The 23,933-nt window shown below is 48.1% G+C and overlaps 2 protein-coding genes across 3 annotated transcripts; one reads left to right on the top strand and one right to left on the bottom strand.

Annotated features, from left to right (window-relative positions):
* Nucleotides 1-202: 202 nt before the first annotated feature.
* LOC122374233 (mitochondrial import receptor subunit TOM22 homolog) lies at nucleotides 203-4,214 on the top strand. 2 transcript variants are annotated; one of them, XM_043352856.1, is made up of 5 exons: nucleotides 203-349; nucleotides 752-917; nucleotides 1,376-1,484; nucleotides 1,912-2,039; nucleotides 3,397-4,214. In XM_043352856.1, exons 2-5 carry the CDS (start codon nucleotides 762-764, stop codon nucleotides 3,460-3,462), a joined length of 459 nt encoding a protein of 152 aa, XP_043208791.1. In that variant the 5' UTR covers nucleotides 203-349; nucleotides 752-761; the 3' UTR covers nucleotides 3,463-4,214. The 2 variants fall into 2 exon arrangements, with proteins under 2 accessions (XP_043208791.1, XP_043208799.1); XM_043352864.1 differs by having other exon boundaries at nucleotides 241-345.
* Nucleotides 4,215-4,624: 410 nt separating this feature from the next.
* Nucleotides 4,625-10,528, bottom strand: LOC122374226. The gene is made up of 3 exons (XM_043352845.1): nucleotides 10,360-10,528; nucleotides 7,555-7,714; nucleotides 4,625-6,040 (listed from the first exon to the last, which is right to left on the bottom strand). The coding sequence occupies exons 2-3, from the start codon at nucleotides 7,712-7,714 to the stop codon at nucleotides 5,517-5,519; spliced, it is 684 nt and encodes a 227-aa protein (XP_043208780.1). The 5' UTR covers nucleotides 10,360-10,528; the 3' UTR covers nucleotides 4,625-5,516.
* Nucleotides 10,529-23,933: the final 13,405 nt, after the last annotated feature.

Here is a 23,933-nt window from a genome sequence, read left to right as displayed (position 1 = left end):
ATCCTCCTCCCAACTCTTCACAATTAAAAAAGTGCTGTTTTTCTTTTAAAGAATTTACGATGTTCATGTTCAACGAAAATATCCTGCCCCATTCCATGATTATAGCGGTATTCTTCATCATTGTTTTCGTGGCCATAATGATAAATTTATTTACCAGAGTATATAGACACCTAATTTACTAGCTGCGTGTCTGTGCTTTTTCGAGACAGGTATGGCGCACCTGTTACATAAATTTGTGAAGCTTTCGGCGAAAAGCACACGCGTGTTCTGTGCCTGGGGTCGTGGTCTGTGGATTTTTGTGTGAGAATAATAGTATTTCTCTGCTTTAATTCTTCCCCGAGATTCGTAAGTGAGTATTTAACTGTTTGTAGTTCCGGTATTAGTCCAGAAAGTATTTGATCGCCAAAGTGATAATAAAAAGCATACCAATACCAAATTGAAATGATGTATTTTGACCTCCTGATTTCATGTCTGATATCAAATTCAATATCAATATGGATATTTTATTCATTGTCATCACATTATTCATCATTCAGGTTATTCATGGCGCAATCAAGTATCAAAACACCTGTGCAATATTTACCGCATTTAGTTTGTCTAGTCTACAAAATGCAACTTTTCCTGCTTATATTGATATCATCCAGCCATTCCAGCCAGCACGCAGTTTCAGTATCAGTATTGGTAATGGACTTGCTCAACCTACTCATGCAATGCAACACACTGACTATGAGCTGTTGGCAATGATTCACAGATCTGTAGCCATGGCTGACATTGAGGAGGTTCCTGCTGCTGCCCCTGCCGCTGCCCCTGGTGCTGCCCCTGCCGCCGCCCCTGCTGCAGCTCCTGCTGCTGCTCAGCCAGAGCCGCTGGCTGTGACCAAAGCTGGTTCTGAGGATCCGGCTGACCTGGACGATGACGTGAGTGAAATGGGATGATGTCCTTGTTGTGATCTGATGGAGTGTGCTGTGCTTGTGTTGGGCTACAGTCCATGCTGTTTTGGAAAACTTTTAGCCTTGTATTTCTGCTCATTAGTTTTAAGAGAGGTCTGTTATTTGTTTACTCCAATTTCACAGAATGTTCCGTTGGTAACGCATTGAACTCCAAATGATTGCCACTGATCAATAGCTAAATGCTGGTAGGGATAGTTTGTTTGTTGGAAACAGCCAGTTGAAAACATTTGAATGGGATTAGCTATGCCCAGCTACCTCAATTTTCAGCAAAACGTTGACTTCTAAATTACCTCAATTTCTGTATTTTGTTGTTTGGGTGTGTGCACAGCACTAGCACATCTTTTGAATTGATTCATTCGCTCATGATATGATAATGGTGTAATTGCTGAAAAGATTTTCCCTTAACTCCCTTCGATTTCTGGCAGATTGACGAGACGCTGGCAGAGCGTCTGATTGGCCTGACGGAGATGCTGCCCGCTCCGGTCCGCACCGCCTCCGGCAAGGTCATCCAGGGATCCGTGGCCGGGGTCAAAGGTAGGTCATGTGGGTCATCTGCGCAATAGACGTTAGTTACTTCGCTATGGAAGTTTTCAAGTAATTGGTTGTCAACCTTTTTTGTTCTTTGTTATAAGTTTTTTTTAGCATGTTTAGTGTTTAACATCAATCGTAATCGATCTTTCTGCCTTGTTATGCTCCTATATTTGTTGTAATTTATTGCCATCGATATCCATGTCCATCTCTCCCTCTTTGTTGATTGGTGAGTATATCCAAATGACGTGTTTTCAATGTGTTTTCACTAATATTCACCCTAGTCTACGTCAGAATTCATCCACTAACTGCATCTTCCTAGATATCTCCTAATAGGACTTGCCTCCTGTCTTCCCATCCTGCTCCCACATCTCCACAGCCGCGTACGTCACACCCCCTGACGACTCCCCCCCCCGCCCCCCCCCTTCGGCAGGCGCCTACGGATTGCTCTGCTCCTCGTCGTGGGTGTTTTTCTCGTCGGCGGCGATTCTGTTTGCGCCGCTGATCTTTGAGATCGAGCGAACTCAGATGGAGGAAATGCACAAACAGCAGCAGCGTCAGGTGAGCGGGAGAGAGGGGGAGATGGGGAACGGTAGAGGGGTGGAGGCAGAGTCAGTGGCCTGATCTGGGCACTGTTCGGTCGTAGTATATATCAGCAGGTTACCTGTCTCTTTCAGCAGGCTACCAGCTGTATTAGCTTGCTGGCGTTTTTCGGCTTCTCATTGGTCGAATTCACTTGGTCTGTGCGGTTCACCAAATAGATGCCAAGAAAGGCCAGCAAGGAAATCCCTTACCGGTAGCACGCTGATAAAAAACGACACCGAACAACACTCCGCCGTGTCAAGGGTGGACTTACGTAGTGGAGGGACTGGTCAGACTGTCTTGGGAGAGTGGACGGGAGTGGCGGAGAGGTGGGGCTGCTCCACTGAATGGCCCGCACGTGTTGCGTGCGTTTCATTATTTATGCGTTTCATTAAAAGAAACGCATGCAATTCGTAACTCCTGCGATCGTACAGAATGTACGTCCCTGCATGCGTATGGTTGCTTATGTGTGGCTGTTTATGCATAAATGTATTGAGATACTAGGGTGCATGCTGGGATTTGGAACAAACCCAACGCTTTTTAAAACTTTTTTTTTGTGTGAAGTGGCTTTGATGTGTCTGCAAGCATTGCGGTGATGGACCGTGTTGTACCTTCCCGCTTCTTACCTACGCAATATTTTACGGACCGTCATATGCTTGCGCGTCAGCGTTTTTTTTTTTTCGTTGATTATTTTGGTGAAGGGGCTTGGCACTGAACTATGCTAGTAGAAGGCGGATGCACGGGAGTTTTACCATCTTCAAGACTGATAGCTGAAAAGATTATGAAGCTGGTTAGAAGGCCAGGGCCTGCTCCTCCAATATTGCTGGTTGGGCAAGTGAATTGCATGTTGGCTCGGCCAGGACGGTAAGGAGTCATGGTAAGTACACTAACTCAAGGATCGCTCTAACAACTTGTGTTATTAATGATTTGCTTTTGTTTGTTTTTCATGTATTCAGGTGTTGCATGTGCGTTTTTTTGTAATGTGTTTTTTATGATTAGCACGCTCCCTGGTTCTTAGCCATTGATTTCTCGGAAAAATATCATGTGTCAAATAACTCACTACGACAATGTCATTTAAAATAATTGCTTTTTACTAACATCCATTTCTTCCTTAGCTTTAATTTATCAATTATTTGATTTTTAATTACCTTTTTGTTCGGTGTAAAAATCAAATATCCTCAGATAAATTTAATCGGTGTGTAGCGACATAATCCGCTACCTTTGCTCGTCTACCGCCCCCTCATGTTGTTTACCTTCCATCGATTTCTCAGTGACATTTCCCCCACTCCCACCTGCCCCTCCCCCTCTAACACGGCCGTCGTCCCTGTGTCCCCAGATTCTGCTGGGGCCGAATGCCGCCGTCTCCGGCTCTATGATGCCCCCGCAGGCGGCCGGCATGTAGGTCGGAACGGTACCGCGGCGCTCCCCGCTGTGAGGCAGCGCTCCTCCACTCTGCCGCAGCGCTCACCACTCTGCCGTACCGGCATTCCTCCGTTACACACACGAGCTAATTCAGGGATAGAGGACGGGGATGGATGAAGACTCTACCACCGGTTCTCTGTCTTACTGAGTGAGGTAGTCTGCGATGGACCGACCCATTCGGATCGGCGTCGGAATGGGTGGTCAAGTGCAGTGATCATCCATGAGACTCGGCCGTGTGGGAACACAGGGCCGGCTCAATGCCGATATAGACTGGCCGGACGGTCCTGGAAAGGGTCCCGATAGCGAGGCAGGTCGGAAGTCGTTCAGGATGCTCGTGTTATCACCTTGGTGAGCATGAACGTGTTCTTACTTTGGTGAGAATGAGTCAAATTCTCAGTTCTTATCATGGGGGCGGCGGAATGTGACATTCATCTGGGTTTGACGTCTAACCGACGATCTAATTGGCAACGTGTAATTATTTTGAGTATTCGTGGGTTCAACAATGATTGGAGCGATTCCTGTGGCGAGAGTACCTACCTAGGTAGTGCTGTGTGGGGAATGAATGTTCGAGAAAGTTCGTTTGTGCGACTGGTAATCTGCGGTTTTCCCCTATTTGTCCGTGCTGGGAAGCAGATCTCCAAAAACTTGTGTTGATTGGGTGTTGAATGAAAAAACGGAGTGTATGAGTGACTGTACGTATTGATGATATAATATACGTATGTGCGTGAATAAGCTTGTATTTGATGTGCAGCGTGTTCTGAGAAGATGTAGCTTGTTGCTATGGCTGCTGGTGGTTGTCGCGACTGACAGAATTACGTGGGCACGTGAGCTCGTTCTGTCCTCTGCCGGTAGGTTTGGTTAGCTGTAGTTTACAAAACGCCCGTCGGCTGGCGCTGGCCTGCAGCTCGATGATATGCCACATACACGTCCGGCGCAGTTTCTCTTATCGGTAGGCTTTGCTGGTGCTTTGGTGCTGAGAAAAAGCGTGCGCCTGTGGCATTGTGATAGATTGGAATGGACTCAGAATGGTTACTGATTTTGTCAAGCTGTGTCATAGCTGCACACAGATGACGGACATATGTCTTCGGTACCTAATCGGTATCACCAATCCTTTAGGCAGTGTCTAGCATGGATTTTTTTCGTCATGAAATTCATGTAAAGACAGTCAAACAGCTCGTTTTTAAAATGTATTCTATCTCAAAGCGTGATGACACATGTCCGGTTGGGCAAGCGACAGAACAGACAACGACGATATGTTGCAACAGACACGATAAGAAGAAGGGAACAAAGGTTATGATAGTGACGCATGCTACAGCCGTATCTCTGCATTAGTCCGCCGATCTAACGGACCTTACGCTGATTCAGGCTATGGCAGCCTTCCAATGTTCTTTGCGCAGCTCTGCTATATGCAAGTTTTCTACTACCTAACACATATTTTTGTATCAGATCGAAGCGTTCTGAATCATTTTATACGTTTTTTTACGATATTGATGAGAAATCAAGACTCACATTGATGAGATAGATTGTCATTGATGATATTAATGAGAAGATGGCAATAGGATTTTTGTATACATTTTAGCTCCGAACAGAGAGCTGCCAACCGCATAAGAAATATCGGTCTTGTCCCTGTAGTCTCCTTGAAGGAACCGGTATTAATTTGTATGACAATCAGCTGAAAGGCGCATATCTCCGCTCACCCTACCCTGGGACAGCTATCATGTACCGTACCTTCAACCGTAGTTATAGTTTCCGTATACCACGACCCGCCTCTGCCACTCAACTGATTCACCTTAAAATGTAACAATAAGAAACTCGTCTCGTGCCGTCCCTGTCTCCTTTTTTGTCTCCAGCACGCTTGGCAAATTCAGCGAGGACAACCGCAGGAAGTGAAATCCCTCATTATATGCTTACAAAAACCTTGTCGCCTGCGGGGTTCCTCCCGCCTCCATGGGCTGTCAAAGCACAACGTTGTAAGAACCCTGTCGCCAGGACCTTCCCTTTTTACATTAACCTTGGCGGGGGTCCCGTCCCCGTCTACAGCAGGCAGTAGAGACCCTTGGCGTGCAGCATGTTGATCACCATGGCCCAGACGATGCCGATCCAGCCGAAGGTGGCCACCCAGTATCCCACCAGCGCCACCGTCAGCATCTGCTGCGTCGGGTAGTTGTGGTTGTAGTTGGAATCCCGCGAGCCGAGGCCGTCCGAACACTTGCGGTACTGATACTTGTCGAGGTTAGCGTTGTTTCCGAGAATGGCCAGGCAGGTGCGCGTGTAGCCGTCGGTCAACATGCAGACGATGATGAGGTGGAAGAGACCGAAGGCCAGCGCTCCGGCGGTAAACACCCGCCACCAGGAGCTGGAGGCGGGCGTCTCTCGGCCGCGGAGGATGTAGTAGAGGGTGAGCAGCAGCACCGCCCCCAGGATCGGCAGGATGGTGCCGTAGGCGACGAACGAGCACGTGCCGATGTCGCTGCCCCATGTGTCTCCGATCGCCTGATACTGGGTGAGGGAGGCGTACAGCATACACTGGCCCTCGCTGCCGTCACTGTTGGCCCAGTCTGTGGAAAGGGGAGGGGGTCAGGTCAGGTCAGTACGGCATGCACTGGCCCTCGCTGCCGTCACTGGTGGCCCAGTCTGTGTGTGTGTGTGGGGGGGGGGGGGGGAGGTCAGGTGAAGGGAAGGTGAGATAGATGAAAGGGAGGCCAGATACAAGCCATTGGGTGTTACTAGATTCGGGGTAACATGATGCGCAAATTAGTGACCCTTGCTGCCACCCGGTCACTGAACTGGAACTAAAGGAACGAACCATCTTATGGTTTGGTGACGGACTCCTATGAGAAAAGGGCATTAACCCTATTCCTGGCGGGCTCCGCCGGGACAAGAAACTGGCGGGGGGGGGGGCCGATTCGGCCCCCCCCTTCAGATCTCAAAAACTACACATCGCAGCGACAAACGGTAAACGGCATCGGATACGCACGGTTAAGATCTACAATTTTTACTGAGGTCATTTTCAGGTCAGGTCAAAGATGACGTCACAGGGGTCGAAAAAGTCAAAATGGCGGCGCTAGATATGGAGAGAGTTTTTCTCGAATAACTCTCGAATTAGTCAAGATAGGAACAAACTAAGGGCATCATCGTGATCCTCTCGTCAATCCGCATCGAATGATATATATGTTGACCTCGAAAGGTCAAGGTCAAAGGTTGACCTCAGGTCACGTGACCTCGAGGTCATCATGTATATCATTCGATGCGTCTTGACGAGCTGAACACAATGAGACCATCCACGCGTCTGTATCTTGTTCCTGTACGGAGTTATTGGCCAAAAACCTTTGGTGACCTTTGATGACGTCACATGACCTCACAGCTGCCCAACAGCAAAACAGACCTCAAGGTAGTGAAGGTTGATCGTATATGAAGTCATGTATGGTATATGGGGCCATTCCGACCCGTTTTAGTGGTAAAAACAGGGAGTTGATTTTTCCCCTATTGACTTATAATGGGGAGGTCGCGAAACTGACCTGACCTTAGGTCACCGATATCAAAATTCCGAGATATACAAATTTCACATACTGGTACCCTAACTAAAGCCTGAAGAGAAGAAATTGATCGGTCAAAAACTCTAGCTCTGGCGTGATTGCAAACTTTTCTGAGGTAGGGTCACCAAACCGCCTCTGGTGACCTGACCTGAGGTCAGATCAACTCAAAATTTTCAGACATGTTGCGTAGAAGCCTTTTAGGAAAAGTCAGAAAATTTGAGCTTCCTAGCTCAACGCGTTTGGGAGAAATAACCAAAAAACCTCAGGGGGGGGGGGCTCCTGAGGCCCCCCCCGCCAGGAATAGGGTTAAAATATTTACACTCCCACTTTATAAACAGCCAGATCGGAATGATTTGTTACAACGGACCAAAGCACCTACTCGACACAACAACAATAACAACAACAACAACAACAACAACGACTTAACAACAACAACAAACAGTCAGACGATGTTTAAAACGTCCCCGATTCACTCCCACCCACCCCAAGTGGTCCTATTAGTAAAGCAAACTAGCAGCGGTCCCTCTGTATCTCACCTTTGGTTGTCATGGCCATGGGGATCATGCCCATGGCTGTGAATATGATAACCAGCACCAGCAAGAGTGGCGCCACAAAGGACGACAGCGTCACCTCCTCATCTTGCGGGTCGGCCCAGCCAGTGGTGGTGGGCTGGTAGGCGCCCTTGTAGGACGACATCTGGGGGGAGTTGTCATTGATTAGAGGTCAGGGGAGTTAGGGTGGAGTGGCATGGGGACATCTAGTAAGTAAGCAGAGGACATCTGAGCCCAAGAGAAAAGTCGAGCGAACTGGAGGAAGGGAGGGTATGAAATGACAATTAGAGGTGGCAAAAGGTGAACATTCTGGGAACCAGACTCGAACCAGACCCGACTGGACATTTCTGGAACCAGTCAGACTCGGTCTAAGTTGAAATCGGAACCAGTTGGACCCGTTCCCCAAAAGTCAATTAATACAAACTATTTGCAGGTATCATTAGTTGCATCATGTAAAACAGCCCTTTTCCCATTGGGAATACTTATGAGCTACAGTGCAAAGAAACAATAAGTGTCTTATTTCCATTCGCTTCATATTTTGCAATTTTTTATTTTGCAATGTTTTGCAATGTGTAGTGTGCAAAATGTGTAGTGTGCAATGTTTATGGCAGGACCCGGTTGGACCCGTCAGAAAATTTCCAGGAACCGGTCTGGACCCATATGGGTCCAGACTGGTTCTTTGGACCGGGTCCTCGGGTCCACATTTTGCCAACTCTAGTGACAATGAATGTTGTCTGCTACGGATAAAAGTGAAGGCTAGATTATGCTTAATACGGTCGAGTTTTGTTATTTCCTGGAATGACTTGTTGCCGATTTGTGTCCTGCATGCTCCATAGAACACTGTTGTTGGGAGCCTGAGGCTGGATTTACCTATCACGGCCGTCTGTTTAGCCACCATGCATGCTAGCCGTTTATTCTGTGCCTGACAAGTGCGACCCCGGACCCATTCTTGTGAATTTGGTGTGCGGTCCACTGCTGTTATTTCAATATTTCTTGTTTTAAAACCATAATCGCATCTCAATCACCCGCGCGGCCGGTTTGCGTCGTGCGGTACAGCCTACCTTCAGGCGCTCACTACCAGTGTCATCTACCGGCAGGATGGTAAGCTGCCTCGGTGCGGTCATCGCAACGCTTCAGATGAAGGGCTCCCAACCCGTTGGGAGGGGTTTGTCCTCGAAGGGGATATGTTTACTTTAAACTGAACGACATTTCAGACTGTATAACAAATAGCAATGCATTTCCTTAGGATTTAAACATTTAATCTCCGGAATGCGTCACTAATATCCTAAGACTGACAATACGTATTTCTAAATACAAGTGGAATCATGGTATATCAATTGAAGCTCAGGGGAGTGATATTCTCAGTCTTCTGTCGCACCTTGTCAAACAGCATTGTACGTGTATCATTCGCTAGTATCCTTACTCCACTCTCCAGTGGTTGATATGGATAAAGATAGTGATTGGATTTGGGGCTCGCCTGATAATGTTTGTGAAGTTTAGGTAGTATGTGCAGTAGTTCGGTTAGCATTTGTTTGACTGTAGAAGCCAGATATGATAACAATATTTGGATGCTGTGAGTGTGAAACTGTTAGCTATTTAATGATAGGTCTTTGTAAATCCTTCGATGTTTGCGATACGGGAGTACTGTGTCGTAACTGTTACCGCGGCTTGTCTAGTTAGCTTCTTTACTACTTTTAACACCGTTCCGTGATTCTGTCCTCAGGATACATAAATCCTTCTCCTCCGCACCGCAACCCCCTCCGGGCTGGACAGGCACCTTTATGTCATGCGGGCTGCTCCCTTGGAGCGGCACCGCTGCTCCCGAGGGAGCGCACCCCGTAGCCGGGTGCAGTGAGTACCTTGGGGCTGGGTGGCCTGTCCTCTGGACGGGCTCAGCCCGGGTGACTCACTATAGGTGCCGGCCCAGACCAATGTCTCCCCCTATATCCTATCATCCTCCCGGCTCTGAAATGGTCTAATTGGACCGAAAGGGCCTAACCCAACAAAACAAAACAAAACAAACTACTTTTAACATATACTTTCTACTTATGTCAAAACCTAGTTGCTTTTTTAATGCAGGGTGAAACGGTGCACCATCTTAGTTCTTTACTTAGCCATTGATCTCGAGAGACCGGTTTTTCCCTAGGTGTTCCATAAGCTGGCAGTGAGCCAAGAAGGAACTAAACTGCAGTATGTGCAACGCACTAATGCCGCGATCGCAGACATCGGAAACTTGGCTTCAGTTGAAGAATAGATGAACGAAAAATATCCAAAAGAGCAAAACGCTGGCCGTATTTGTATTTGTATTTGTATTGTATTTCGTACGTATTCGTATTTGTCCGTTTCTCTGTTCTCTAGTTACCGTCACACGATGAAGAAGTCGTTTTACAGGCGTTATCTTTTCAATTTCTGTTCCAATAGTCGAATACATAGAAGCGTCCATTTGAAAAAAAAAAACACCGGCCTTAGTTTTGCTGTAGATCAGAATTAATCAGGCAGATACTTCCCTTACACGTGTAAGCTGATCTTTATTCACCCATAAGGCCATTGCATTCTTACATGCCTTAAAAGTAAGATTTCAAGCAAAACGAATAGGTCACTAAAGTCAAACGCTGCACACATATAAATGTATGGGCAATCAATTTCACATTGCAAACAGATTCGGGCTCAAACGACCGTAAAACCTCCTAAAATGCGCATTTGCTTTCCTTATTTAGATCCGAGGTTACTTGGAGCCGTACTACGTCTTTGTTCGGTATCCGATTCCGAACACACCAAACACCAACCTACCTCTGGTCTGTTCGCAAGTCCTTCGCCTCCTGATTAACTCCTCTTTCCCTCGGTAATGTGTCCTGCGCGCTGCTCTGTAATCCTCCCTTTTCACTCTCTCTCGAGACGCACCGTCCACACAGCACCGCTCACCGGTCTGCTCCTGTCGCACAGTACCCACTGATTCACCTGTGTTGGAACAGCGACACCGATAGCGACGGGCGCTCAGAGGCGGGCGAACGTCAGCGTGACTCGAAACGCGCAGACACAAGCGGTGGCTGTATGAGAGAATCCACGCATATGTGTCCCTTAGGAACTTTTACACCCATGTGCGTTTTTAATTTATGTGGCTTATGCACAGGCTTGCTGTGGAGGGCAGAAACTATTCCTGCGTCGTTTTACGCTCAGTACGCCCCTGCCTATCAGCCATGCAGTAAGATAAGACCTTTGTGATTACACATAGTGGCGACGAGGCCGGGCGCTTATCGGTGGCATAGTTGGGGCGGTCGGAACGGCCCTTACTATCGGACATGCGTCACAGCTCTGCCGGGTCGAGTGGAAGGAATCATACGCGCAGATACGCCGAGGGGTAGCTTCGGTTCCGGATTGATTGGAACGGTGGCGTTACTTTGGTTTACGGGGGGGATTGCATTTAGTAGGATACGTAGGTTAACCCGGCAGGCGGTGGGCCTACCAGCCACCTTCCGCGCGGTGGGGGGGGGGGGGGGGCACTTTTTTGCCCCCCCCCGTATCTCCGAAACTACTGGACGGATCCGGAAAATTCAAACGGCGTTCGATAGCCCTGTCAAATTTGTCGAAGGAAACCAAATTTCATTGACCTCGGGGTCACCGATGACGTCACAGGTCAGGTCAAAGATAAAATGTTTCACCGTTCACGGGGCTTCTAGGGAAAGCGCTATAACACCGAGTAAAACGCATTTTGTCGAAAATCAGCGATAAGGCGTCAGTTGTCTAGTACATATGTTGCTATTAGAGGTCACTGGTCATACCAGGTCAGGTCACAGGTCAGGTCACCAAAGGTCACCAAGGGTCACCACATGAGCCCAACTTTACTAAGGTTATGCGATGCATGTTTTATGGCCAGTTTTTCATTTCCAACTCAATGGTGTTGGTTACAAGACCATCAGGTACGGCTTAGGTCACTTTCTGGTGGAGGTCAGGTCAAGGTCAGGTAAAAAAGGTCAAATTTCAAAGTTGATATTTTTGCATAAAATGGGTATCGATTCGATGCAGCTCGTCACGGGGAGTCTAATGGTGGTCTTTGTTTTGCGCTAAGAGGTCTAGAATTGCTAAAAATTGAGTTTGAAAATTTGACGTCATCAATTTTGAACAGTTTTTTCGCTATAACTTAGCCAAAAAAGAGGTATCGATCTCAAATTTGGTATGTAGATAGAAGGCGGTAGGGGCTATCACATATATTCCAGTTTTTCCGAAATTCAAAAAACTTTTTGGATTTTTTGGCTATTATATTCAAAAAATCTATTTTTTGATTTTTGGGGGTCAAAGTCCAAAAAATTCGAAAAACCGAAATAGCAGTTTTGTAGCCCTTTTAATTTCACACCTTTTATGTCTGTAACATTTTTCTGTATCTCTAAAGCTGTAGGCCTGACAGCTCTTCCCGCGGAACCTTTTTTGGGTCGAAAATGGCAAAAATGACGTCACTCTGACGTCATTAGCGGCCAACCTATCATAGCCTTTGGAAAAAGTTTTTGGTCACCATGTGCGCTAGCTGCTCCCGGGAGGGTACTGAAAGTTTGGTGACGATCGGCGCAGCGGTTCTCGAGATATATCGAAAAAAACTAAAGGGGGGGGGGCAAAAAAATGCCCCCCCCCCCCCACCGCCTGGAAGGCTAAGGATGACAAGCGACGGGATGATGACCTAACTATGTGAGCTGAGGATGAGAGGGATAAGGAGTTAGACTCGAGAGGATAAGGTCTAGGTATATGAAGACTTAGGTTGAATTAATCACCGGCTTGGTGGTGACTCTTAGCCGGCAGCGATGGAGTCCATTCAATTTGTCATCGCTGATGGTGCAAGCTACCCAGCCTTTCGAAAGGACACTCCAGAGGGATATGGTCCTTTGGAGCTGCCCTAGCCCGCCAGTTTCCCGTGAGAGGTGGCTGTCAGTCTGTCATCATGGAACAGGCCATTGTGATCCAGGATTAGGTCCGGCTGATTAGTGATTAGTGATGACATGGATTGAGAAAAGATCGATGCAGCTGCCCCGGCCCCTCGTTGTCATCTATTACCAATGATTTCAGTGCTCGTGCATTCTGATCTGCGTCCCCAGTGCGGCAGTGACTACGCTATTCTTTTCGTTGTCAGGACCGGAGAGGGTCGCCCGTCGCTAGGGAGGGTCTTTGGGTGAAGGTGGGCGGGGGGGGGCGCACGTGGGAGGGAACCGAGAAGGCTCAGTCATCGACACTATTGGCACAGGGGAGCGACAACTCTGGCCGTGCAGACCCACCGATAACAGTATTTGCACAGGCTGATAGCCGGCATACAAGGAACAGCGCTCGCTATCGTATCGGCAAAAGACAGCGTTTCTCCGACGCTAGATAGTGCTGCCACCTACCAGACAGAGTTACACTCTAACCTCCGCCACCGGCCACCAGAGCCCGCCCCGGAATCAATGAAGGCTCGTTGTTTACGGGTGACGGGCTCAGGCGGTCATTGCACGTCATCACGCCGGACGTGGGCTCGTAACCGAGACGCCATCAGCGACCACGGCGGTGACGGGGCGCATAAAGAACAGACTGAGAGCGCCGGGGGACGGCGGGGGCGCCCCCGGCCGACGGCAGAGGACTGGGACTGGAGCGGGGGCCGTTAAAGGGTTGTTTTAGTTGTTTGTGTGGTTGGCAAGTCATAGTGAGTTACGATGAATTCTGTTGTTTATGGTGTGCTGCTTGCCAGGACTGGCATCGACTGAAACATTTATTGCTGCTGAAAACTAGATGATGAATATTTTTCTGAGATTTTTTTTTTTTAGTGAGGCCCGAGGCCTACGCATGTAGGTACCTAAACCAGTTGTTCATACCATACATACCCAGTATGCTGTGCGAGCAGTCAGTCAGTGTACAATATCGTTATACTTTTTTCAATTCACATGATTCAAACGGCCCCTCGAAGTCCCTCGTCGGCTCCTTGGTTCTCGACGGCCCCTCGAACGGCCCCTCGATGAAAGTGATGCTAATATGCCAAGCGACTCACCGCGCTTCTAAGCTGAAAGCCTGATTTCAAAGGGAGATGATTCGCGGATTGAGCCCTGGAGTTTTAAACTTATTGCTGAACACTCCGTAGCAGGCTTCCTAGAATGAAACACTCTGCATGCTATTGATTCTGAATAGTTACATTACCGTCCGATCATTTCACTTTCAGGCGGAGTTGAAATGTAATTCGTATTTGACGGATCGTGAAAAAATGTGCTTCAGAAACGTCGTATCGTTCGGTGTAAGGTCACATGTTAAAGTTGTCCGATATTGCCGAATACTAAGCCTGTCCAATGTAAGTTTAAAGTTGTACAGCAGTGTTAGGGATACCTATGTCGCTATAATTTCTAGAAATATCAATGCTAGATAGATCTTTTGGGCCGAATAGATACGAATTTCGCGTTCGCTCGCCGTAGCTTCTCCGGTGGCATCTTTCATTCATTTCTGAACGGATATCGGCCGACGACTTTGCCTCAAACTTTCTCCGTTTTTGAGGTCAAAGTTGAAACAAAACATATTTGCGGCGGCTGGATCTTGTCAGTGAACTTATAGTCGACTCCGGTCGATGTGCCGCCAGCCCAGTCGCCGATTGCTTCCATTGAAGTCGAAAGGTCAACTGATTGCCGAGAGTTGAAGCTGGCGAACTTGGTTGGAAGTGAATGATGGTTCCTGAGTAGTTTGGTCTAAATCATTGAGATGTTTTATTTAGCATGTGATGTTGGAACTTCGGCCTACATTTTTAATATCGATGAGATTGATTAATTCAGCATGATTGTAGTCGTAGAACATGTAAATGAAGACGTGAATAAAAAAATATAGTGACATGTTCTAGCTTGCAGAATGCAAATGTCATATTTAATCTTTTATCCCTGGCTGTTTGGTGCGTTTTACGTATACACTCTGTTGATATATTTTACTTTTTAGCATGATGCTCTGTCATCCACTGAGCTCGTTGGTTGGTTGTTACTAAGTGCTATTGGATTATATAGCGTAAAGCGTTACACCCATGACCGTAATCTTGTACGCTATTTGGGGAATGTAACCATCATGTACTATTCAGTGTCTGGGTGGTGATCAAATGAGCTGAGTCCCCAGCACGGGCGTTGGATCAGTATGGTCGCCGAACACGCGAATGGATTATGGGGATATTACATCGGGCTTTGTCGCATCCAAACGTTGAACTTCATCGATTAGCTGGTTTGCTACGAATCATACGATCTTGCGAGCATTACACATGTTGTATGTTACAGCTTGTATGATGCTGTATGCTGCTGTAGGTATTAATGCTGTAATGTTTTTTCGATCAAGAACAATTTCAAAGGCATTGATTGCTGTTTGTACCTAATGAAAGTCTATGTCTAGTCTGGTGTGAATTACGAAATCTTGGTGAAAATTTGATACCTATGTGTTTGATCTGTGCCTGGTGACAACTAGTGTGAAATCATTTTGTCACATTGTTGACAGTTCAAGCTCGAATGATTTTAGCTGCTACGACAGCTGTGACAGCTGTACACACAAGTTTTGTGGGGCTCTTTTGTTGATGGACAACAGAGGCATTCGTATATAACAGAATGCTATCGTATCTTTTGAGCTGCTAAAGCTGCAACTTTGTGCTATTTTACTGAGCTGAGTGACATGCTGCCGTTATTTGGCTAAACAATATTCATCATTTAGATATACCATTTGATACATACTATTTGGAATTTACAGGTACGCCAGACGTTGTTGTCGAGAGAGAGAGAGAGAGAGAGAGAGAGAGAGAGAGAGAGAGAGAGAGAGAGAGGGAGAGAGAGAGAGAGGGAGAGAGAGAGAGAGAGAGAGAGAGAGAGAGAGAGAGAGAGAGAGAGAGAGAGAGAGAGAGAGAGAGAGAGAGAGAGAGAGAGAGAGAGAGAGAGAGAATCGATAATTCTCTCATCAGTGTATTGAGAAGCTGCTCTGCGCCAACCTGTCGGCTCGCCTGGCCCGCGTCTCGTTGGCCTGGCCTATATCCGGCCAACTGGCGCCGACGCCTATACACCGCTTCCCTCTACCGTCGGGTGGCACTGTGGTGGGCCAGCGGGTCTGTCATTTGTCCCCTCCCCTCCCCCGGACCCCGAGCCGCCCTGCAGACCGACCCCGGTCGGTCAGTGGGGGGTAGGGCGGGGGTGGGCCCCCGGGGAGGGGGGGGGGGTTGGCCTGTCGCCCCGGGGCTTGTTTGCTGTCATTGGTAGTAATGTGATCGGGGAGACGCTCCAGACGACAGTGCGGATGAGCGATCATGCTGCGTCGGGAGGGCGGCGGTTACTGGAACGGAAGGGGACGGAACGGGAACGAGATGAGAACGGAACGGAAGCGAGAGGGGAACGAAGTGGGGATGAGAGGAGCACGGAACGGGAAGAAGCGGGAACGGAATTGGAAACTGAACGGAAACTGAAAGGGAGTTTGAACCAGAGGAGAACAATTACAAAGCGGGAACGAGACGACAATGATATGAAAGCGGAATGGGAATATGCTCATTGCTCAGTGCCGGATTATGTAGATACCTACTCGTCTGCGTCATCGCGTCAGCGAGCCGATCGTACGTCCGTTGTTGGTTCCATTCTGGTCCAATAGCTCGGGGTTTCTGGGTGTTTGTTTCTGCTGTTTGTTTTTACTGCAGGCCCAATCCATATCGAGCTGGGCTTCTTTTTTCTGATGGACGGACATACCTATCTATGTATTTGTGACCGCCATTGATAATGGTGTCGGTAAGAGACTAAAATCCCCTAGACTCGATTCACGTTAGGTTCATTCGAAATTGCAGCTTCCGTTATGATTCCAGTATTCTTATTTATGATACAAATGCATTTCTACTAGCCTCATTTCATTTTCAAAGGCCCTGAAGCTTATGGACTTATGCATGACATTTTGTATTATGTAGTTCAGTACTCAGTCAAACAATTTTTTTCGTCCTTTCTATCCCCAACTGACCCATTCTCATAAAGCCCCTGTCCTGTCCAGGCTAACAGTCACGCTATCCAGGCAGATATATGGGACACAGGACAGTTCTTACAAAAGCATGCCTCTCCTGTGTGACCTTACGAAAGGCCGGCTGGGCTGTCCCCCCCGGGCACTCCCGTACCAGCGGACTGGGCTCAGCCGCTGCGGCGCACCCATACCTAGGGCATCGGTGTTTTTATACAGAACTGTTGATTGGGGTTTCGAATGCCTTCAAACTACTGTCGATTCTTCGTCCATCAGCCCACCAGGCGATAGCTCGCTCATCTCACTGTCTATCGCCTCTCTCTCTCTCTCTCTCTCTCTCTCTCTCTCTCATCCCACGGCTCTGAAATGGTCTAAAGAAACCATGAAGTTCTGACCCAGCGAACAAAAAACAAATAGAGTAAATATTATTTCACTCCCTTTTTTTAAGAAGAAACTATGTCGGCTTTGGTATGGGATTTTAGCTGACATGCACCAATTCCCCCAAACTGATCTCTGTCACTCGCCCGAGCCCAGATGTTTGGAGTGTCACGACATTAGCCCGTGGACACTCTATCAAGGAAGCCACACTTTCCTTCTCTGCCCCACTGATAGGTCACACCGGGCGGCAGCGGGTTCAGTTTGCAGTGAAGAAATAGCCCACACTTGCCGAGAATGCCCCACGGTCCTCCACACCTCTCACCCTGGTGGTTCCTGCAGCTCTTGCAGCAGGCGCATGGCAGCGTCTGGCGCCCCAAGTGTCCGCATTTCCGCACACTGGGCTCGCTGGGCTTGCACGCGGCTATCATTTGAGGGGTGCACGGCCATGGGTAGCAGACGAGAGCAGAACAGAGCGCCAGAGAAGCCGCCATAAGGAGCGGCACGAAGAGTTGGCGAGCCATGTTGAGCGCAGGCGTCTCTGCTGGAGTCGCTCGGCAGCGATGTCTTTGTGTTGTTCTGTCGCCCGTAGCTCAACTGTGTGTTCTGACGCGCACGGCCTCCTGATATAGGCGCCCGATGACAGGTGATACGGTGTCACGCAGTGGACGGACACTGGCCAGTGACATTGTTCGACGCTGGGCGGCAGACAGTCACACCGTAATATTGCCACCTCGCCACGTCCCCGCGGTGACACTGCTGCGCTGTTACCTGCTGATGCGGAGCCGTCAAAAATGGATGCTCGATATTTTGTGCAGGGCTGTCACGTCGACGACCTTTCGACTTCACAGCCATAATTTTGCTAACATTTTTACGGAGCGAGCGAAGCGAGCGGAGTCTTTCCTTAGATTAACGGAAATTTCTGAGTATGAGCGGCCGGCCGGCCGGCCGTGGTCACGCTTTTGCGACGCTTATATCTCAGCAACCACTTGACCGTTAAGGTCAACCTTTGACCTTGATCTTTCGAGGTCAACATATATATCACTCGATGCGGATTGACGAGAGGATCACGATGATGCCCTTAGTTTGTTCTTATCTTGACTAATTCGAAAGTTATTCGAGAAAAACTCTCTAAATATCTAGCGCCGCTATTTTGACTTTTTCCACCCCTGTGACGTCATCTTTGACCTGACCTGAAAATGACCTTAGTAAAAATTGTAGACCTTGTCCGTGCGTATCCGATGCCGTTTACCGCTTGTCGCTATCTTGCTTCGTTCTCGAGATCTCAGGGGGGGGGGGCGGTCATCCGCCCCCCCCGTCGGTGCGAAGTTGGCGCAGACCCCCGTCGGTGCGCGGGTTAATACACATATACCACCCGCAGAGCAACGCTTAATTCGCCAGCTTCGGGTGAAATTGTTTTCAGTGTAGAAATGAATCATGGCACTGCGCTGTGTAGTGTTGGGTGATATACCTACCCATTTTTACATTCCAGCTGGGTACATTCGCTATAAATTATGAACTTAGCCAATAGGTACGATGGCATGGTTATTTTATTTATTGGGGTCAGGGCAGTGGCGCCGGAACCGGGGGGGGGGGGCTAGCGGGGGCTTAGCCCCCCAACTTTTCGGCTGGGGGGCTCGTAATGTATTTGAGCCCCCCCCCCCCAGCTGGAGAAATCGAAATCGGAAATCTACCAACATAATTTCATCGATTCATACATAGGCGCGGGAACCGGGGGAGGGGGCAGTAGGGGAAGCTTGCCCCCACAACTCTGCGGCCGTGGGGGCGGTGCCCCACAACTTTTCATGAGGCCAGGAACCGTTGGGCAGCTTGTCCTCCCCAAATTAGGGGTTGTGGGTCACAAAGGAAGAAAGCATGTAAGTGAAAAATCCACCTCTCTCACTGGCTCGACAACTCATTTGGCAGATTAAAACCTTTATTCCAGGTTGCTAAAACGGCAGTTTCTTCACTCAACTGAGACGGAATGCCTCACTTTTTTGCAAATATTTTCTCTTTTTTTTTTGTTGAAAAGGCCAAGGTCTGAAAAATAAGTGGCCTAAAATCGGTGAGAAAACTAGATTTGGGGGTACCCTAGGTTGATCTCTATTATGGCTCAGCCCCCCCCCCCCGGTCTGGAAGAAGTTCCCGCGCCACTGGGTCAGGGTATACTCTACCATAAGCCAGCTAACATTTGGACACATTCGAGAAATCTTATTCAAGCGTTAGTCACTCACTGCTGTGTGATGTGCTAAAATATCGGCACTATGTCCACTGAGCATCCACGGATGAACGTGCATCGCTGCACAACTGCGCAATAAACCCATGCACCATGGAATGCACTACGGCGATCTTGGCAGGCGGCCAAACGGTCAGTGGCTTCGCTGGTTAGACACCCTTGGTTTTCACTGCCGCAAACAAGAGCGGAGACAATCACTCGAAGTTGGTAGAACTAAACAAAACCTGATAGCAGCAATTTTGATTGATGAATTGACACAGACACACAATATAATCCGCAATGCTTGTGTGGTAAGGCGCAAAGGTGCTGCGCTTGTTATTCTGTACAACGATACCTATATCACAAATTTGATAGGCAGAATCATGCACTAAAGTAGGAACCATTTTCCAAACACGAGCGCCTTTGAAAGCATACAAATGCCTGCAGGGAGCGGCCCGCGCCACTAACCAGCAAGAGCTGCCGGACTCGGCCCGGACCCGGCTCGTCAGCTGTTTGTGTCACGTCACGAAGGGTGGCGGTCACCTTATCGCATCGCCCGTATAGGGGGGGGGGTCGAACGGACCCCCCCCATGGTTTTTCGCAAATAACTCGCGTAAAAAGCGGCCGATCGCGACGAAACTTTCAGTAACCTCGCGTTCATCAATTTTACACCTACCCTGAAAATTTCATGACCCTGACCCAAATGACCTTTGACCTGTGACCTACTTTTCGAGACCATGTTTGGCCGGAATCGCGATTCGGCGTATGTCGGCTCGCATTAGCCGCGCGTTTGCAGTCTTTTAGTGGTTTCAAGCGTTCAAACATGTGATATGATGTTTCCCCTATGCATTAGGGTGGGTGTCAAGGTCACCTGAAGGTCAGGTCAGGCCATTGACCTTTGATGACCTCGGTTCACTTTTTCGAGTTTTGCATGTTTCTAGACCAGTTTTTGGAGCTGAATTCGAATTTAGCAACCATATGAACATTTACGAAGTAGTTTTGGGGCCTTCGTAACATGTTACGAAGCTGTTAGAGGCGGTTGCCACCTACTACGAATACCCTTACTGGTTGACCTGACCTGACCTGACCCGACCTGGCCTAAATGCATGAAGACATCATCTGTGATCAAAACTAACATGATATTCGTGATCGGCACCCCGAAAAACCCCATAGCAGCCACACTTTACGACGTTCTAACAGGTCCCGATTTTCCCGACTTTTGGGTCATTGACCTGACCTGCAAGGTCAACCAATGACCTAGGAACTTAAAATTGGGTATCATCGGCTTCCTCTCGTCACGGGCAACACGCTCGTTTTTTCCACGAAGCTCTAGCTCGATCAGGGGCGAAACGGCAAGGGGGGGGGTCCAACGGACCCGCCCCCCCCCCTTATACGTTCGCGGCTGGAAAAACACTAATACGGGCGAGGGTTAAGGTTTTGTCGGAGATCCACGGCGATTATGGAGAATCCACCTGCGAAGCCCTCAGTAGTCAGTCTCCAAGTTGATACACAGGCATTACACTGGTCTGAAGGGGCCCTACGTGGGAAAATAGGTCTCTACCAGACCTGTGCCTCGACAAAAATTCAAGATCCAAGATCCACAAAATCTCACGCAATTTCAGAATGTCAGGATCCAGGATCCCAAAGATCCCACGCAAAACCAAATTGCAAGATCCAAGATCCTCAGGATCCCGCGCAAGATCAAAATTTTAGGGTCCAAGATCCACAAGATCCCGCATATGATCAGACTTTCAGGATCGAAGATCTCAAAGATCCCACGTAATATTAAAATTTTAGGATCCAAGACCCCCCAAGATCCAACGCACAATCTTAATTTTAGGATGATTTATCTGTTATTTGCAACTACAGACTGCAACTGAGTGACTCATTTCTAGCCCTGGAGAAGCGCTAAATGTATGTACATACTTACAGGGTGTCCCATAAGTTCGTTCTCACCTTATATTTGCATGTAAAACAGAGTGCATTGCGTTTTGATATGTTTATAACCCCTCAATTGTGCTCCCCATTTCATAGGCAAACACATGAATACATGCTGCGACATGCCAACCGGCATGTTTGGCAGCATAGCAGGCTTGAAGTTAGCCCAGACTGACTTGGCATGCGCCGTGAGCTCCTCAATGCTGGAACACCGCTTCGCTTCGACGAGCCTCGATTTCAATATTCCCAACACATTTTTATGAAATTTGGATCCGATGAGTTGGCTGGGATGTGATCTTACCAGTTACCACACACGCCTATCACAGTCTCCTGGCACTGCTTCTAAGCTTTGCTTGACCTGTGCACTGATGCACTGTCTTGCTTGAAGATGGGCCTACGACCTCCCGGATGCCATTTTCTCCTAAAAAATGTGGTCATACTTGCGGTTCGAGTTATGCTAGAAAGCTGAAACTCCTACTAGATCTTCTTGGAGAAGCATTCTGCGTCCCAAGACTGTTTCTGGAGTATCAATCGCAACGTGATTAGTGTCTGGACGCATATTACCCCACATTACCGTGACCCTGGCCTTTCGCATAGGAATAAAGCGGGATGACATAAAAGCCTTTTCCGTCGCCCATATGGGACCGTTTTGGGGTTTGGACCGGTGTTTTATCTCGAGCACGGACTAGGTAGTCCAGATGACCACATTGATGTCATCGGCCCTCCAGTTTTTTTAGCCTCAGGCATAACGAAACACATGTTTGGCCATTTTAAGACGTTTTTGACTGTTTTGAGCCCTCCGGTAAGTAGAGCTTAAGTCACCTTGAGTTAGGTACCCCGAAATGATACTCTTAGACAGCTGATAATGCATCCTGAAAAGCCTGTTTACCAACTTTCTAACGCTAAGACCTTTTTGACGGCCATTTTGGCGCCACACAGTTTTGGCCACATGGCTCACTCGTGAAAGCTGACAAAAAAGAGCATAAACTTGCAGCGATTGACTCCTGACAAATCATCGGCGTCACTTGTTGACTGTGCCTCCAGTTAGCGACAGACATTGGCTACATACTGGATGGCCTCAATCACCCTCAACCGTCGTGAATGGCCCAGTGCGGACTAAATACCGAGACGTTCCCGTACGGAGACCTCTATGTTGCGGCGTAAGCCGTCTCCACAGGAAGTGAACTCTCTGGCAAAAAATATTTTGTCTAGACGAATTAGTTACCGTGGAGCACATTCACAGTTGCCATGGCAACCCCAAAAGCTCAGTTACAAAATAAATTAAGCGTGGCTTTAAATAAGAGAGCCTCTAAAAGAAAAATTTAGGTGAGAAGGAACTTATGGGACACCCTGTACAGTGGATCTAGTAAGGATCTCCAGACGCAACTACATAGATGGCGTTGAGCCTCAGTCGAGTCCATGTGAGATTGAAGGGTCACTTCCGAGCTGGGCCCGATGGGGAGGTGGGCGGGGCGGGTGGCGAGGTCACGGTGCGGGTGACCTGTCAAACAGCCCCGGCGCGGTGGGGCACTGCCGCAGGCAAATGGTGCACTCCAGCGTTGTTCCATATCGCGGTGGTGGGCCGTGCGGCCGGTTAGCTTGGCAGTTGGCTGCTTGGAAGGAAAGGATAATGAGGCATGGGTTTGCTGTGGCCGGCTCATCTACGAACCCAAAGTAATGCAAATGTGATGTTGGTAATGCAGCTGGCAATGGAATGCTAGCGAATGCTCCGGGCGCCCAATAGCTAAAGGATTAAGATTATTTATGTCTCCTGAAATTTTCATTGAATATAATTCAAGCAATAGAAAGATCGTATCGTTCGCCAGTTTTTTTGACCGGCTGGCGTTTCTTGCGTAGAGCGCCCTTTGGCAAATAATTATCATGCAGGTGATTTTTTGCTGGTTAGATGGGCCTTTAAGGTCAAATCAAGTCGCTAAGACAAGATGAGGAAAAGTGGACGAATACCACATTTTTGTGCATAAAGTCGAGTTAAAAAAGCTAAAAGTTATTATACGTATAAGCTAAAAACAATAGGTAAGATCCGTTGATACAAATATTTGACCTGAAATTAGCCTCTGTTTTGTCTGACAATGATTGCGTGTAAGACACCGCTCAACCCGGCCCAACCTGGTTCGGCTCCCCCTTTTTTAATATAAATTTAAAATTTGGCCCGAACTTTTGAAAGAAAGGAATCACAAGGACAAAGTCCCCGCTAAGCTGAGCTTGTTGCTTTGACCCTGCCGACTGCTCTCTACTCTCCGATCAAGCAATTCCTGGTCTATGGCAGAATTTAGAGTCCAAATTTTAACTGCGCACATAGCCGCGCACTGCCGGTCCCCTCACTAACTCTGCCTGGCAGCGGCCTGCCACCAACCACAACCATACACGTCAGGAGCCGCTCGAAAACATCAAGCACACGTCGCGTTTCGAACCCGGACTTTTGCAACCGGGACGTGTGCTCTCACCACATGGCACATGGACTCCAACGCTCTATCGACCGAGCTACCGGGACGGACATTTAGCTTAGGGTTTCGTCTCGTGACATTGAAAGACGTCAGACAGTTTGGCCGGACTCTAGCCGAAACAGGGGCATTCCACGTCAAGTGAGACAAAAAATGACCATTTTGAACCTCACCTCCTCCGATTTTTGCGAAACTTTGTGAAACTACTCATCTATATGTGAAAAGAAAGGAGACATGTTTTTGTCAAGATATGACGTCACGTTTCCGAGATACACGTCATCAAACATTGACTTAGGGAAGGCACATTATCATCTTTAAAGCGTCATAACCATTGAAGTTTTAGACATATCACCATTAGACAAAGTGTGAAATGGAGGGAATAGATCAGGCTTTAATTTGAGGATAACAGTACTGACATAATTAGCTAATTA

Source organism: Amphibalanus amphitrite, unplaced genomic scaffold, assembly GCF_019059575.1.
Source record: "Amphibalanus amphitrite isolate SeventyFive unplaced genomic scaffold, NRLGWU_Aamphi_draft 000039F_arrow, whole genome shotgun sequence".
NCBI classification, from domain to species: domain Eukaryota; kingdom Metazoa; phylum Arthropoda; class Thecostraca; order Balanomorpha; family Balanidae; genus Amphibalanus; species Amphibalanus amphitrite.
Note: the sequence above shows the minus strand (reverse complement) of the source record. Positions and strands in the feature narration are given on the sequence as shown.

What these genes read in the sequence shown, in the direction of transcription:
- LOC122374233 (XM_043352856.1), top strand. Translation starts at nt 762, where the DNA reads ATGGCTGACATTGAGGAGGTTCCTGCTGCTGCCCCTGCCGCTGCCCCT. An exon ending in CGGCTGACCTGGACGATGAC is followed by an intron (nt 918 to 1,375) that starts GTGAGTGAAATG and finishes GATTTCTGGCAG; the next exon opens with ATTGACGAGACGCTGGCAGA. An exon ending in ACAAACAGCAGCAGCGTCAG is followed by an intron (nt 2,040 to 3,396) that starts GTGAGCGGGAGA and finishes CTGTGTCCCCAG; the next exon opens with ATTCTGCTGGGGCCGAATGC.
- LOC122374226 (XM_043352845.1), bottom strand. Translation starts at nt 7,714, where the DNA reads ATGTCGTCCTACAAGGGCGCCTACCAGCCCACCACCACTGGCTGGGCC. An exon ending in CATGGCCATGACAACCAAAG is followed by an intron (nt 6,041 to 7,554) that starts GTGAGATACAGA and finishes CCCTTTCCACAG; the next exon opens with ACTGGGCCAACAGTGACGGC.